Source organism: Brienomyrus brachyistius, chromosome 22 (assembly GCF_023856365.1).
Source record: "Brienomyrus brachyistius isolate T26 chromosome 22, BBRACH_0.4, whole genome shotgun sequence".
NCBI classification, from domain to species: Eukaryota; Metazoa; Chordata; class Actinopteri; order Osteoglossiformes; family Mormyridae; genus Brienomyrus; species Brienomyrus brachyistius.
In genome coordinates, this window is record NC_064554.1 from 8,937,125 (window position 1) to 8,952,798 (window position 15,674).

General features: G+C 45.7%; 2 protein-coding genes and 1 long non-coding RNA gene across 7 annotated transcripts in view; 2 read left to right on the forward strand and 1 right to left on the reverse strand.

Moving 5' to 3' along the window:
• LOC125717527 (immunoglobulin lambda-1 light chain-like) overlaps nucleotides 1–11,829 on the forward strand; it is a 75,349-nt gene extending 63,520 nt beyond the window's left edge. Inside the window, exon 5 of one of the 2 annotated variants that reach the window (XM_048990567.1) lies at nucleotides 11,537–11,829. In XM_048990567.1, coding sequence (XP_048846524.1) covers nucleotides 11,537–11,603 — 67 coding nt within the window. In that variant the 3' untranslated portion in view covers nucleotides 11,604–11,829. Of the gene's footprint in view, nucleotides 1–1,703; nucleotides 1,861–11,536 lie in introns of those variants that run through there. The other variant, XM_048990569.1, reaches the window with a different exon arrangement.
• The window catches only part of LOC125717528 (immunoglobulin lambda-1 light chain-like), a 102,212-nt gene that overhangs the window by 72,809 nt on the left and 13,729 nt on the right, over nucleotides 1–15,674 (forward strand). Inside the window, exons 1-2 of one of the 4 annotated variants that reach the window (XM_048990570.1) lie at nucleotides 12,955–13,009; nucleotides 13,094–13,419. The exons of the other annotated variants lie outside the window; for them this stretch is intronic. Coding sequence (XP_048846527.1) covers nucleotides 12,970–13,009; nucleotides 13,094–13,419 — 366 coding nt within the window. The 5' untranslated portion in view covers nucleotides 12,955–12,969. Of the gene's footprint in view, nucleotides 1–12,954; nucleotides 13,010–13,093; nucleotides 13,420–15,674 lie in introns of those variants that run through there. 4 annotated transcript variants of the gene reach the window in all.
• The window catches only part of LOC125717533 (uncharacterized), a 90,285-nt gene that overhangs the window by 72,644 nt on the left and 1,967 nt on the right, over nucleotides 1–15,674 (reverse strand). The gene's annotated exons all lie outside the window — the stretch shown is intronic.

A 15,674-nucleotide genomic window follows, 5' to 3' on the forward strand; every position in this document is an offset into this window, starting at 1 on the left:
CAGCAACTATTTGCAAATTTGACAGAAGATGCCACCAGCCTTAGCCCCTAAACTACAGATTTTATGTTTGGAAACATTGGGTTTAAAGATTAATATGCAGCTTGGCTCATTGGACAAATATTGATTAGGGTATGATGTGTTTCATGGTCAAGATAAGATTTGAACCCCGAAAATGAACCTGCCCATGATAAACAGTTAATAGAGGGGTGGATAGATGGACAGAAGGACAGATGGATGGATGATATTTTTCACTTCTCTTTGCAGCCAGCAGTTGGGGTGTGAACTGAACATAGGGTTTCTGATTGGCTGAGAACAGAAACTCCTCCCCCTGATGTCACCAACATCCCCATATATCTGTGGGCTGCAACCTCCCCTCCCCTCACACTCCAGGCTGCTCATTGATCACAGACTGACATCATGTTGTTCCCTCTGTGCTCCTTCATCACAGCTCTGGCATGTAAGAAACACGCCTCCTCTCTGTTTATTTTACTCGTTTATCGTGTTATTTGTACATTTCTTCGTAATTCTTTCCTTGTGTCTTTTGCCTTCACAGGTGTCAGCGGCCAAAGGATGGTCACTCAAAAACCCTCCATACTGACTCTGAGTAAAGGAGAAACTGCCACCTTGCACTGTCAGATACCCACAGATGATGGTAGTAATATTTACTGGTACAAGCAGGTCCCAGGAGGAGCTCCCCAGTTTGTCCTGTATTACCACCGTACTCACAGCTCTCCCACGTATGGAAGTGGATTCTCCTCCAGCTGCTTCACCTCCAGGGCCCAGTCTAACACAGATTATCAGTTAGTAATAAGCAGCGTGGAGCTGGACGACTCTGCTGTGTATTACTGTAAGAGATGGTTTAGCTTTCCCTATCAAGCAGTATCACAGTGATTCACACCATGACAAAATCCTGCCAGTTTCACTTCTGCTTTATTACAAATACTGACAGAATATTATTTCAATTAAAGTGAATCACAACCATCCTTAATGTAGTTAGAGTAACAACTGCCATCAGGACCAGTGGAAGCCCATGTGGTGCCCAAGGCAAACTTCACTGCCAGCACCCACCCACCTGCACACCACTACTGCCAGGGAAAGGAAATAAAGATGGTTTAATATAATATAATAACACAATCAGGGGCGGCATGGTGGTGCAGTGGTTAGCACTGTTGTCTCACACCTCAGGGACCCGGGTTCGAGTCTCCACCTGGGTCACATGCGTGCGGAGTTTGCATGTTCTCCTCATGTCATCATGGGGTTTCCTCCGGGTACTCCGGTTTCCCCCACAGTCCAAAAACATGCTGAGGCTGATTGGAGTTGCTAATTTGCCCGTAGTTGTGCATGTGAGAATGAATGGTGTGTGAATGTGCCCTGTGATGGGCTGGCCCCCCATCCTGGGTTGTTCCCTGCCTCGTGCCCATTACTTCTGGGATAGGCTCCAGACCCCCCGCGACCCAGTAGGATAAGCGGTTTGGAAAATGGATGGATGGATGGATGGATGGAGTACATGTGTGAGTAAATGGTGTGTGAGTGTGCCCTGTGATGGGCTGGTCCCCCGTCCTGGGTTGTTCCCTGCCTCGTGCCCATTACTTCTGGGGTAGGCTCCAGCCCCCCCGCGACCGGGTAGAATAAGCGGTTTGGAAAATGGATGGATGGAATAATAATAAGAAGAAGAAGTGGCATGGCCGTGCGGTGGTTGGCACCTTTGGTCTGAGCAGCTTCCTGAGTGTGAAGCCCTCAGAGTGGGACAGCGATGGCGTCTTTACCTGCAGAGTGACACTGGGGGCGAAATCCACAGTGGCAGAGATAAAGAAGAGCATCTGTGCCGAGTGAAAAGTGCATCTTCATTCGCCTTTCGTTCATTTCCAGCCCAGACCTGGTTTCTGTGACCCCTTTATTTTCTGTAGGCAAACTTTCAGTGTTTTACAAAGAGGTGCTGAGGTTAATGTGCTTGAATAGTAAGATTTCTGCATTATGTGAGTTGTATGTTTCTGTGTTGATGCAAAACTGTGGTAATTTAATAAAAAGCATGGCATGTAAAAGAAACAGTGTTTTTGTGTGTGCTGTTCATTTTCATTAAAGAAAGCTGGAGTGTTGTGAATAATAATGAACCACAAAATGCTGTAATGTTTTTGAATTACGTCCTATTATCAGTAAGGTTTAGTTTTACTAAACAGGTTTAGTGTCATTAGGAATTTAGGGAATATCATTCCGAAGAGAAAGAAGATTTAGGTTGATACGAGACAGACTAGTGTTCCAGATACACCTGGAAGCAGGGACAGGAGAAACTAAATTTATCATGTAGTCTCACTAATGAACCTGGATTGGCCAATGAGGAACACTTTCCACTCATGCAAAGATTAATGGTCTGGCTTTGGCGAACAGATCTTTGTTCAGATCACAGGAACTATTTGCAAATTTGACAGAAGATGCCACCAGACTTCGCCCCTAAACTACAGATTTTATGTTTGGAAACATTGGGTTTAAAGATTAATATGCAGCTTGGCTCATTGGACAAATATTGATGAGGGTATGATGTGTTTCATGGTCAAGATAAGATTTGAACCCCGAAAATGAACCTGCCCATGATAAACAGTTAATGGAGGGGTGGATAGATGGACAGATGGACAGAAGGACAGATGGATGGATGATATTTTTCACTTCTCTTTGCAGCCAGCAGTTGGGGGTGTAACGGCACATAGTGTCTCTGATTGGTTGATAACAGAAACTCCTCCCCCTGATGTCACCAACATCCCCATACATCTGTGGGCTGCAACCTCCCCTCCCCTCACACTCCAGGCTGCTCATTGATCACAGACTGACATCATGCTGTTCCCTCTGTGCACCTTCATCACAGCTCTGGCATGTAAGAAACACGCCTCCTCTCAGTTTATTTTACTCGTTTATCGTGTTTTTTGTACATTTCTTCAGAATTCTTTCCTTGTGTCTTTTGCCTTCACAGGTATCAGCGGCCAAAGGATGGTCACTCAAAAACCCTCCATACTGACTCTGAGTAAAGGAGAAACTGCCACCTTGCACTGTCAGATACCCACAGATAATGGCAATAATATTCACTGGTACAAGCAGGTCCCAAGAGGAGCTCCCCAGTTCGTCCTGTATTACCACCGTACTCACAGCTCTCCCACGTATGGAAGTGGATTCTCCTCCAGCCGCTTCTCCTCCAGGGCCCAGTCTAACACAGATTATCAGTTAGTAATAAGCAGCGTGGAGCTGGACGACTCTGCTGTGTATTACTGTAAGAGATGGTTTAGCTTTCCCTATCAAGCAGTATCACAGTGATTCACACCATGACAAAATCCTGCCAGTTTCACTTCTGCTTTATTACAAATACTGACAGAATATTATTTCAATTAAAGTGAATCACAACCATCCTTAATGTAGTTAGAGTAACAACTGCCATCAGGACCAGTGGAAGCCCATGTGGTGCCCAAGGCAAACTTCACTGCCAGCACCCACCCACCTGCACACCACTACTGCCAGGGAAAGGAAATAATGATTGTGCATTGTTTAATAACATTTTATAACACAAATTGTATAATAACAAATAACATTATACAATAATTAATTGTTAATTAACAGTACTGTGCAAAAGTCTTAGGCAGTCCAAAAAAATGTTTAAAGCTGATGAGGCTACAATATCAATGATGGGAGCACAGGACTGGGAAGCACATAAATACATAACTAAGAAGGGAGATAAAAAGAGGCAGCTGGGTGTGATTAAGACGAGAGTTAGGAACGAAAGGTAATACAAACAAGTAACAAGCATGGCTCTTTAGGGTCACGCTAGGGAGGAGACAGGAGGGTCAGGCAGACAATAGTACTAATATGGATTAATCTCAGAGGGCTTTGTGGAGGCATCTGACTGCCTGTAAACTGTGCAGTGTGTCTTTTCAAAACTGAACATGTGAACCATCCATCCATCCATTTTCCAAACCGCTTATCCTACTGGGTCGTGGGGGGTCCGGAGCCTATCCTGGAAGCAATGGTCATGAGGCAGAGAGCAACCCAGAATGGGGGGGCCAGCCCATCGCAGGGCACACATGCACACCTACAGCCAATTTAGCAACTCCAATTAGCCTCAGCATGTTTTTGGACTGTGGGGGGAAACCGGAGTACCCAGAGGAAACCCCACAACGACATGGGGAGAACATGCAAACTCCACACACATGTGACCCAGGCGGAGACTCGAACCTGGGTCCCAGAGGTGTGAGGCAACAGTGCTAACCACTGCACCACCATGCCACCCCGATATGAACCATTTTTTTCTTAATAAAGTATCTCAGATATAGAGGAAAATCAAAAAAAGGATGCCTTAAAAAATGTCATGTCGCAGACAGGCTGGAAAGCCATGCAGACAAACATTCTAATGTTTCAAAGAACAGAAGACTGTTATGAATTGTATTCCTTGAACCTCATGTTTTTCATCTTGCAATAAATTAATAGCAGAATTGTAATTCTCTGTGATTCTCTGGGGCCCATTTGCATTAGGGTCACTATCCTAAAACTCAGTTGGACAAAACAAGCAGTACCCACAGAAATATTCTGAATGACTTAAATTCTTAGTAACCCCCCCCCCCCCCCCCCCAACACAATGGGAACTTATATTATCACCAATGACATGATACACAGTCCTCTTCACTAGACCATCTTCAGATATAGCAATTCCATTATCTTCTATGCCTTGCAAATCAGCCAACTGGTCAGATAAAAATCTTGCTGTGCCCATAATGTCAGAATCGGTCCCCGTCTTGCCCTGGTCCATGCAAGTGTTGTTTCCCTGTTTGAGCTGTTTGAGCAGGTATCGCTAGTCATCCCGTCTTCCATTATTTTCCTGGTTAATTTAGTAAGCGCTCTTGTTCCCTGGGCTGCCGTGTGGCTCAATGGGCTGGGCATTTTTATTATTTATACAGTATTTATACAGTAGCATACTGGACATATAGTGTAGCACACATGTCTATGAGAGAGGCATCCCTATCGTCCTGGGTTTAACTTTCGTAATTTGAAAATATAAATCTAAACCATCCATCCATCCATCCATCATCTCCCGCTTAATCCGGAGTCGGGAAGCGGGGGCAGCAGCCTCAGCAGGGAGACCCAGACTTCCCTCTCCCCGGCCACTTCGTCTAGCTCCTCTGGGGGGACCCCGAGGCGTTCCCAGGCCAGCCGAGAGACATAGTCTCTCCAGCGTGTCCTGGGTCTTCCCCGGGGCCTCCTCCCAGTGGGACATGCCCGGAATACCTCCCCAGGGAGGCGTCCCGGAGGCATCCTGATCAGATGCCCGAGCCACCTCATCTGGCTCCTCTCGATGCGGAGGAGCAGCGGCTCTACTCTGAGTCCCTCCCGAATGACTGAGCTCCTCACCCTATCTCTAAGGGAGAGCCCAGCCACCCTGCGGAGGAAACTCATTTCGGCCGCTTGTACCCGCGATCTCGTTTTTTCAGTCACTACCCAAAGCTCATGACCATAGGTGAGGGTAGGAACGTAGATCGACTGGTAAATCGAGAGCTTCGCCTTTTGGCTCAGCTCTCTCTTCACCATGACAGACCGATGCAGCGCCCGCATGACTGCTGACGCCGCACCGATCCGCCTGTCGATCTCCCGCTCCATCGTTCCCCCACTCGTGAACAAGATCCCGAGATACTTAAACTCCTCCACTTGGGGGAGGACCCCATCCCCAACCCAGAGAGAGCACTCTACCCTTTTCCGGCTGAGAACCATGGTCTCGGATTTGGAGGTGCTGATTCTCATCCCAGCCGCTTCGCACTCGGCTGCGAACTGCTCCAGTGAGAGCTGAAGGTCACGGCTCGATGATGCCAACAGAACCACATCATCCGCAAAAAGCAGAGACCTAATCCTGAGGTCACCGAACCGGACGCCCTCAACGCCCTGGCTGCGCCTAGAAATTCTGTCCATAAAAACTATGAACAGAATCGGTGACAAAGGGCAGCCCTGACGGAGTCCAACCCTCACCGGAAACGAGTCCGACTTATTGCCGCCCATGCGGACCAAACTCTGGCACCGGTCATACAGGGACCGAACCGCCCTTAAAAGGGAGCCCGGTACCCCATACTCCCGGAGCACTCCCCACAGGACCCCACGAGGGACACGGTCGAATGCCTTTTCCAAGTCCACAAAACACATGTAGACTGGTCGGGCAAACTCCCATGAACCCTCCAGAACCCTGCTGAGAGTATAGAGCTGGTCCACTGTTCCACGGCCAGGGCGAAAACCACACTGCTCCTCCTGAATCCGAGGTTCGACAATCCGGCGGACCCTCCTTTCCAGGACCCCCGAATAGACCTTACCAGGGAGGCTGAGGAGTGTGATCCCCCTGTAGTTGGAGCACACCCTCCGGTCCCCCTTCTTAAAGAGGGGGACCACCACCCCGGTCTGCCAGTCCAGAGGTACTGCCCCCGATGTCCACGCGATGCTGCAGATGCGTGTCAACCAGGACAGCCCCGCAGCATCCAGAGCCTTGAGGAACTCTGGGCGAATCTCGTCCACCCCTGGGGCCCGGCCACCGAGGAGCTTTTTGACCACCTCAGCGACCTCCACCCCCGAGATAGGCGAGTCCACCCCCAAGTCCCCACACTCTGCTTCCATATTGGAAGGCGTGTCGGTGGGATTGAGGAGGTCTTCGAAGTATTCCCTCCACCGACCCAAAACGTCCCGAGCTGAGGTCAGCAGCGCACCATCCCCACCATAAATAGTGTTGATGCTGCACCGCTTTCCCACCCGGAGCCGCCGGATGGTGGACCAGAATCTCCTCGAAGCCGTCCGGAAGTCGTTCTCCATGGCCTCACCAAACTCCTCCCACACCCGAGTTTTTGCCTCAGCGACCGCCAAAGCTGCATTCCGCTTGGCCTGCCGGTAGCCGTCAGCTGCGTCTGGAGTCCCACAGGCCAGAAAGGCCCGATAAGACTCCTTCTTCAGCTTGACGGCATCCCTTACCACCGGTGTCCACCAGCGGGTTCGGGGATTACCGCCGCGACAGGCACCGACCACCTTGCGGCCGCAGCTCCGGTCAGCCGCCTCCACAATGGAGGCACGGAACATGGCCCATTCGGACTCAATGTCCCCCGCCTCCCCCGGGATATGGGAGAAGTTCTGCTGGAGGTAGGAGTTGAAACTCTCCCTGACAGGGGATTCCGCCAGACGTTCCCAGCAGACCCTCACTATACGCTTGGGCCTGCCAGGCCTGGCCGGCTTCCTCCCCCACCAGCGGAGCCAACCCACCACCAGGTAGTGATCGGTTGACAGCTCCGCCCCTCTCTTCACCCGAGTGTCCAAAACATGCGGCCGCAAGTCCGACGACACGACTACAAAGTCGATCATCGAACTGCGGCCTAGGGTGTCCTGGTGCCAAGTGCACATATGGACACCCTTATGCTTGAACATGGTGTTCATTATGGACAATCCGTGACGAGCACAGAAGTCCAATAACAAAACACCGCTCGGGTTCAGATCGGGGGGGCCGTTCCTCCCAATCACGCCCCTCCAGGTCTCACTGTCGCTGCCCACGTGAGCATTGAAATCCCCCAGCAGAACAAGGGAGTCCCCAGGAGGAGCGCTCTCCAACACCCCTTCCAAGGACTCCAAAAAGGGTGGGTATTCCGAACTGCTGTTTGGCGCATAAGCGCAAACAACAGTCAGGACCCGTCCCCCCACCCGAAGGCGGAGGGAGGCTACCCTCTCGTCCACTGCGGTAAACCCCAATGTACAGGCGCCCAGCCTGGAGGCAATAAGTATGCCCACGCCCGCTCGGCGCCTCTCCCCGCGGGCAACTCCAGAGTGGAAAAGGGTCCAACCCCCCTCAAGGAGACTGGTTCCAGAGCCCAAGCCGTGCGTCGAGGTGAGTCCGACTATATCTAGCCGGAACTTCACAACCTCGCGCGCCAGCTCAGGCTCTTTCCCCATCAGAGAGGTGACATTCCATGTCCCTAGAGCTAGCTTCTGCAGCCGAGGATCGGACCGCCAAGGTCCCCGCCTTTGGCCGCCGCCCAGATCACTTCGCACCCGACCCCTATGACCCCTCCCATGGGTGGTGAGCCCATTGGAGGGGGGACCCACGTGCCTTGTTCGGGCTGCGCCCGACCAGGCCCCATGGGTGTAGGCCTGGCCGCCAGGCGCTCGCCATCGAGCCCCACCCCCAGGCCTGGCTCCAGGGGGGGGCCCCGGTGACCCGCGTCCGGGCAAGGGAAACCGTGAATCCAAGATTTTTCTCTTCATAAGGGGTTTTTGAGCCGTACTTCGTCTGGTTCCTCACCCAGGACCTGTTTGCCTTGGGTGACCCTACAAGGGGCATAAAGCCCCAGACAACATAGCTCCTGGGATCATTGTAACACGCAAACCCCTCCACCACGATAAGGTGTCGGCTCCAGGAGGGGTAAATCTAAACCATTCAAAATATAAAATATGATCATATTAGCCCGATTCTATGCTTCTTTCACTGGCTTCCAGTTAAGTGTGAAATTGATTACAAGATTCTGCTGCTCAAGTAATGTCAAGTCTAGAGTAAAAACACACTTGTTTAGTCAAGCTTATAGGGACACTAGTTCTAGCTGTAGCTCATCCCCAGTTAGACCTACAGTATAGTGTGGTGCAGAGCTGGGTGGGGATCGGTGCCATTGGATCCACACCCCCTTGTGGAACTGGAGTGCTGCTGTTCAGATTCCCCATGCCTGCGTTCCCACTTGCCTCTCCCTCCTACTTATGCTTCCATAGCCGTATCACCTGTTTGCACTGCCTCTATTCTCCCCTACTATGTCTAATGCACTTTTTACCCCCCCCCCCCCCCAACCCACCTGGGGTGTGCTGTCTCAAGATATATCCTGCCTACCAGGCTGCCTGCAATACCCCCACTACCTGTGATGTCCATCCGGCCTGCCCCCCCTTCTGCCTGTGACGTCTCTCCTGTAAGCCCTGCTGTTGTACCACCGTTCATCCTGCCATCAGACGCTGCATCAGCACATGCCTGCCCTCCACATTTAGACTCAAGTCTAAAAATTTGGACCAAGTAAATTAGGATTTTTAAATTTTGTTCACTTGACCCCAAAGGTTTCTTCCTTCTATAGTTTTCCTTGCCACTCTCACCTCTGGCTTGCTGACTGGGTGCTTTGGGCAGCGAAAATGTAAAGTGGTTTGAAACAATGAAATGTTGTCATAATACGCTACACAAATAATACTGAATTAAAGTGAAAAACATGCAAAAACTGTATGAAGAGGAGCAGGGTCTCTCAGTGGTTTGGAAGAATGTAATGTCATAAGAAGCAGCCCAGCACCTGCTTCCCATTACCTGCCTGCCCTCTGCATTTAGACTAGAATCTTAAAATTTGAACTGTCTTTGGGCAGAGACATTGTAAAGCATTTTGAAACAATGTAATGTTGTTAATACTGAATTAAAGTGAAAAACATACAAAAACTGTATGAAGAGGAGCAGGGTCTCTCAGTTCCTTCCTCTCTGTGCAGAAAGTGAAGAGCAGTTTTTGTACGGGTGGGTATGAGATCTGTATCACTGTGGTATTCGGACAAGGCACTAAACTGATCGTCAGCGGTAAGTACCTCTCCATTCTTATCTACTCTGCTTCTCTTACCCAAATCTTCAGTGAAAAGATGTTGTTTTACATTAAGCAAGTACATAAACTGCCTTTGTTTGAATTTCCTGAATATGAGTTTGGACAAAGTATAACAAAAAGTTGTAAATAGAGTTTAGACAAAGATCTGTTTATATCAGGGAGGAGAGAAATAGGGAAGAAACAGTATTTCAAAACTTAGACAGTAGGACCTGAGTTGTTGTTTTATATATTTTTTTAAAGTAAAAGTGCCTCGACACATTCATGCTAATGAAAACGGTCTGAATTACTTTAGTATATATTTAGAATATAGTTTAAAAAAAAGTCTGTTTATATCTGACAGGACTTTCAACTGAAATGTTTTTTATATCAGTTTTAAAAACAGAACTTTAAAATTATGATAGGCGTATTTACATAGATAATTTATGTTCCAACGATTAAGAGTCTAGTAAATATATCTCGTATATTTTCTGTGTTCATGTACCATTAAAAAGATGTAGTTATTTGTAAATAAAGTAATATTTAATCATTTCTTTTCTAAAATTGCAGCTAATGTTTTAGTCCGTTTTTTTATATACTTTGCTTTACATTTAATTGCCCGTTATCTTATGTAATATATCTTATTTCCAACAAATACAATCCACACTATTTTAAGCTACTTACAATGTGTATTTTGATAAAACTAAAATGACTGCTTTGTAGTCTTATACTTGCAAAAAGTCTCATAAAGGTAGTGAAAAATACTAAAGTTTTTGCATATATTTACTGTATAAAGTTTTTAAAAATAGCAATCAAAATTTGAAAACAAGTGACATTTTGCAATATACAAAGTTTTTGCTTATCCGAATTCGCAATTATCCATGAATTGAAGTGATATATTTTTAGCATATTTCTTCAGTGGAAACTCTTTCACATCACAAAATAAGAGGTTGTTTGTGTAAACAGAACCCAGACATGCACTCATTCATGGCATTATGGGGTTATCGTATACATACATGAACAGAGCTATTTGCACAAAAGAGGGTGAATCCATGCTGCTTCGTGACTCAGACACTCGAGTCAGTATAATTCTTCTTACAAAACTCTAAGAATATATTTAGTTTCTATCTATATATATTTTAAAAGTAGACCATTCAACTTTTCTGGGGTCGTTTATTAATACTTTCTGAATGCATTATAATCCTTTATGAAGTATCTGTACTGTATTATTCATGAGTGCTTTAAGTAAAGTCTTATCTGAATAAACTAGCAGTAGAATCTTATTTATTTAGTTTTTTCATCAAATGCTATTTTTCCCAAACAGAATATCCTACTTAACTGTCAATTTCTTTAAAACCAAACTGTAAAAATTAGATCTTAAAAATTTACTGAGCATAATTATACATATAATACATAAAAACATTCATTTTCTGTGTTGTACTATATACAGTTGTTTGTATAATATGAGCCAAAATACCAACCTGCCAAAATATATATATATTGCTTTAGACTGTATTGCCTTTTTATTAAAATAATACGTATTTGATTGGACAGGAATTGTTTAAAAGTTCCTTATAAGTGAAAATTAGGAACATTTGAACTCCATTTTACAATGTCTTAGACCAATAAGAATGTCCTACAATAGATCTAAATTAATTAATTGTCATTGATTATTAATCCATACATTTGCTGACTCTCCTCCCTTATCCAGACCCCTCCCTGGAGGCTCCCTCACTGACTCTCCTCCCTCCGTCCAGTGAGGAGCTCAAGGCAGGTAAAGCCACACTGGTTTGCCTGGCTAAGATATCTGCTGCATTTGCCGACGTCAGCTGGACACACAACGGGAGCCCACTAACCGGTGGAGTTTTCACCAGCTCTGCTACACAGCAGGCAGATAAAACCTTTGGTCTGAGCAGCTTCCTGAGTGTGAAGCCCTCAGAGTGGGACAGCGATGGCGTCTTTACCTGCAAAGTGACACTGGGGGCGAAATCCACAGTGGCAGAGATAAAGAAGAGCAATTGTGCCGAGTGAAAAGTGGATCTTCATTCGCCTTTTGTTCATTTCTGTGGCCCCTTTATTTTCTGTAGGCAAACTTTCAGTGTTTTACAAAGAGGTGTTGAGGTAAATATGCTTGAATAATAAGACAAATTTTGTTATTATTTTCTGCATTATGAGAGTTGTATGTTTCTGTGTTGATGCACTTGATCCAAAACTGTGCGGCAATTTAATAAAAAGTTTGGCATTTAAAAAAAAAAAACCATCGCTTTTGTGTGTGTTTGTCTTTTTCATTCAGGAAAGTAGAAGTTTAATAATGTGTTTTTGAATGAGGTACTTTAATCAGTTTAGAAAAGTTGACTTACTACTAAACTGATTTAGTCCCATTAAGGACACAAACTATGATTCCAATGTGAGATCATAACACTCTATGAAGTATAAAAATTAACCTTGTAAGCAATGCTGGGTGAATTTTAACCCTGCTTTACTGAACAGGGTATGTAGTGAGAATTTTCGGAATAAACCAGAATAAGAACACTTTTGCTAGATGGCAGTGTCTACAAATAAAAGGAACATTTTCGATCTTTTACTAAACTTAAACACTCTGTGATTCAAATAAACTGATGGTGTTACCTGAACAATATACATCAACATTATGACAAACCTTGAGCCAATCGAAGGAACATTACTTTTTATAGACATAATTTTGGAAACAAATTAAATAAAGTAATTAAAACACAATGCGTTGCTTGATATAAGTACTGTTAGAAAAATGTCAGACTAACAAACTACCTTAGAATGAGCTGCTTGAATGGGTTTTCACTGCTCTATCAGCCATGCGAGTCCTGCTGTTGATGTCATGCGGAACAAGATGGCCGCCCTGCAGCTGAAACTGAGAGACACCTGCTGGCTCTTCTCATGCTATTTATGTCTCTATGTAAATGAGGGAGTGAGATGAGTTTCTTTCAGGTCAGGAAGAGATGGGACCTTTACAGGCAGCAGCCTGCAGGTTCCTCATGTTGCTGCTGTAAGGTTGTATTAGATTGATTACCTGTACAGTATTGTGATGCCCTTCAAACTCTGTGATACAGGATGCAGATGATCACTGCAGTAAGTAAAGTTATTCTCAGGTTACCCTGTAAATCAACATAACTTGTAATCATACAGCACATCCTGGATCACTTAAAGTGCCTTTTTATGCAACTTTACAACATCATTCTTACAACTAACAGCAGTTGACTGTTTCTGATACTGACAGCATCTCTGATTGGCTGGGAGCACAGGCCCCGCCCTCTCCATCCTCCTCTTAAATCTGGGCCCTGCTGCTGCCTCTCTCCTCATACAGTGACCTGCTCATATCTCAGCTGGCCAGTGAGGACTGTGTACTCCACACACTGACAACATGCTTCTGATAATCTGCACTCTCATCACTGCTCTCTCATGTAAGAAATCACAATAAAAACACTTTTTGGTAGCACTGTAAGTCTGTTATATGATCTACTTTTAATAATGATTTTATTTGTCAGGTGTGAATGGTGTGACAGTGGTTACCCAGAAGCCTCCTGTTCTGACAGTGAGTAAAGGAGGGACAGTGACTATGGACTGTAACCTTGGGACAGTCACTGACAGTGAAGCTCGCTGGTATAAGCAGGTCCCAGGTGGAGTTCCCCAGTATGTGTTAAGGATGTACCATACATGGAGCTCCCCCAGCTATGGGACAGGCTTCTCCTCCAGCCGCTTCACATCAAACCATCAGAGTAAATCAGATTATCGGTTGATCATCAACACAGTGGAGGTTGGAGACTCAGCAGTTTATTACTGTAAAACATGGGATTACTCTGCTAATGAATACGGATCACAGCGATTTACACCATGACAAAAACCTCCCTGCTTAACATTTTCACTTCTGCTTATATAGCTGCTAAAACAGCTATATAAAACACACAAAATATCTAAAAAAAAAATCAAAGGGCACTTGACTGGACTTTCTTAGGCCTGTAGTTAAGAATATTTACCTCATCTCTGTATGTTTTTAGAATAACATTGAAAAAAATGAAAAACAGCCAATGCTCTGACCTCCCTAGTAATGAAGTGCTTTGCGAGGCTGTGCTCTACCCTCTCTAAGTTCATTGCTCTCCTTCCGTTTGTTGGTTCTCCCAAATAGATCCACTGACGATTCCATCTTCTATGTCCTACATACAGTACTACTCTCACCCATTTGGACAGTTGCAAGGGGAATTTTTTTTTCCTTCACATATTTTTATTGAACTGTTTGCAAAGCAGGGGAGACACTAAATACAGGCGACGGAAAATAAACAAACAAATAAATGTGGGAGTCCTGAGAGTGCATGACAGCAGACAGCATAATACATATCGCAGGTTGATATCACATCAAGCTATTGCTCCACACCCTTTTTCCAAGCCAGATCCATAAGCCCCAAGATCATTCTTCGAGATGCAGGGTCGCCCAGCTAATCAAGAAATGGATCCCTGCACTATTAGGATGAAAACGATTTATCCTTCAATGCTGCACAAAAGGCTTCATAATGAATGTTACTTGTCATAACTTGCAGCCACTGATTAAGAGTAGGAGCTTCATCTGTGACCCACAAGACAAAGATACATTTCTGAACACGGTACACTAGAATATGCAAAAGGTCTGTGTGGCGAAAATCGACCAGTAACTCGTCATTTAGCCTCAGCAGGCACGTCCTTGCACCAAGATGTAGATAGCACCTAAATGATTGCATCTCTAAAACTTTTGATACAATATTTCCTACACAAACTTAACACAGACAAAACTGAGGTATTACTGGTCGGCCCTAAATCATTAGTATCCAAATTCTGCAGATTTACTGTTAGTATTGATGGTATCCCTGCAAAACCTGCTACTGTTATCAGAAATGTTGGAGTATTATTTGACTCTTCAGTCTACTTAGATCTTCACATAAAATCCCTCTCCAAAATCTCATTTTTTCACTTCTATAACATTGCTTGTCTTTGCCCAGTTCTGTCCAATACAGATGCCCTAACTCTGATATATACATTCATTACACCCCACACTGACTACTACAACTCCTTTTTCATTGACCTCCCTGCAAAATTTATATATTCAGAACTCAGCAGCTTGAGTTCTCACTCACACTAAACGCTCTGCTCACATCACACCCATCCTCTCTCAGCTACACTGGCTACCGTTTCAGTCTCAGGTCAAATACACCTGATGCTCCGGCTCCGCCCATCCCTGCTCCTCCCATCCCTGCTCCGCCTGTCCCTGCTCCACCCACAGAAGTTCCGGCTCCAGTTCCCACGGTTCCTGTCCCAACTCCCGCACCACCAGTCCCTGGCCCCAAGGAGTTTTACCCCGTTATCCCCTGTTTGTTCATATCCACGGCTTCCTTCGCTTGCTTGCCTGCAGAGATCCTCCGGGTTGTGACACTTTATCCAAGAAGGTAGCAGCATCTTTAGGATGTTTAAAGAAATTCTCAAGCCCAACGTGTCTCATCCTGAAGATGGCTGGGTACAGCATTGCAAAGGCGATCCCTCTCTCCTTCAGCTGTTGTTTCACTGGGCAGAATTCCTGCCGCTTCCTTACAACAGCAACGGAAAAATATATGAATATCATAATTGGGGCACCATTGTAGAGCAGAGACAGCCTTCTCCTTGCTGCCTGCATGATCTGGAGATTTTCCTGGAAATTGTGGAATTTATAATAACAGTATGGGACTGCTGTCTGGGGAGAGGTGGCGTGTAAGGGTATGATGGTAGCAATCCAGTTTAACAGACCCTCCTTTAAAGCTAACCTTCAGTAGCTCCGACAACCTATGTTTTGAAGAAAAGAACACAGTTAGTGCCCTCACTGCCTTCAGGAAGTCCGAAAACACGTATGCTGTATGCCAACTCCCGTTCTCCAAATCTTGATCTCAATCTTATCCAGGGTTGCCTTGAGCTTGCTCTCAACTTCAGAGAGCTTAGCATTGTAAATCGCCGTGGCGATCTTGGAGATAGAGATGCGACTTTCAGCATCCACAATCTGTGTATCTAACCTGGCAATTTTAGACAAGCAAGTTTCGAGTTTCTTTAGAACCAAGTAAATCTTTTTGTCAA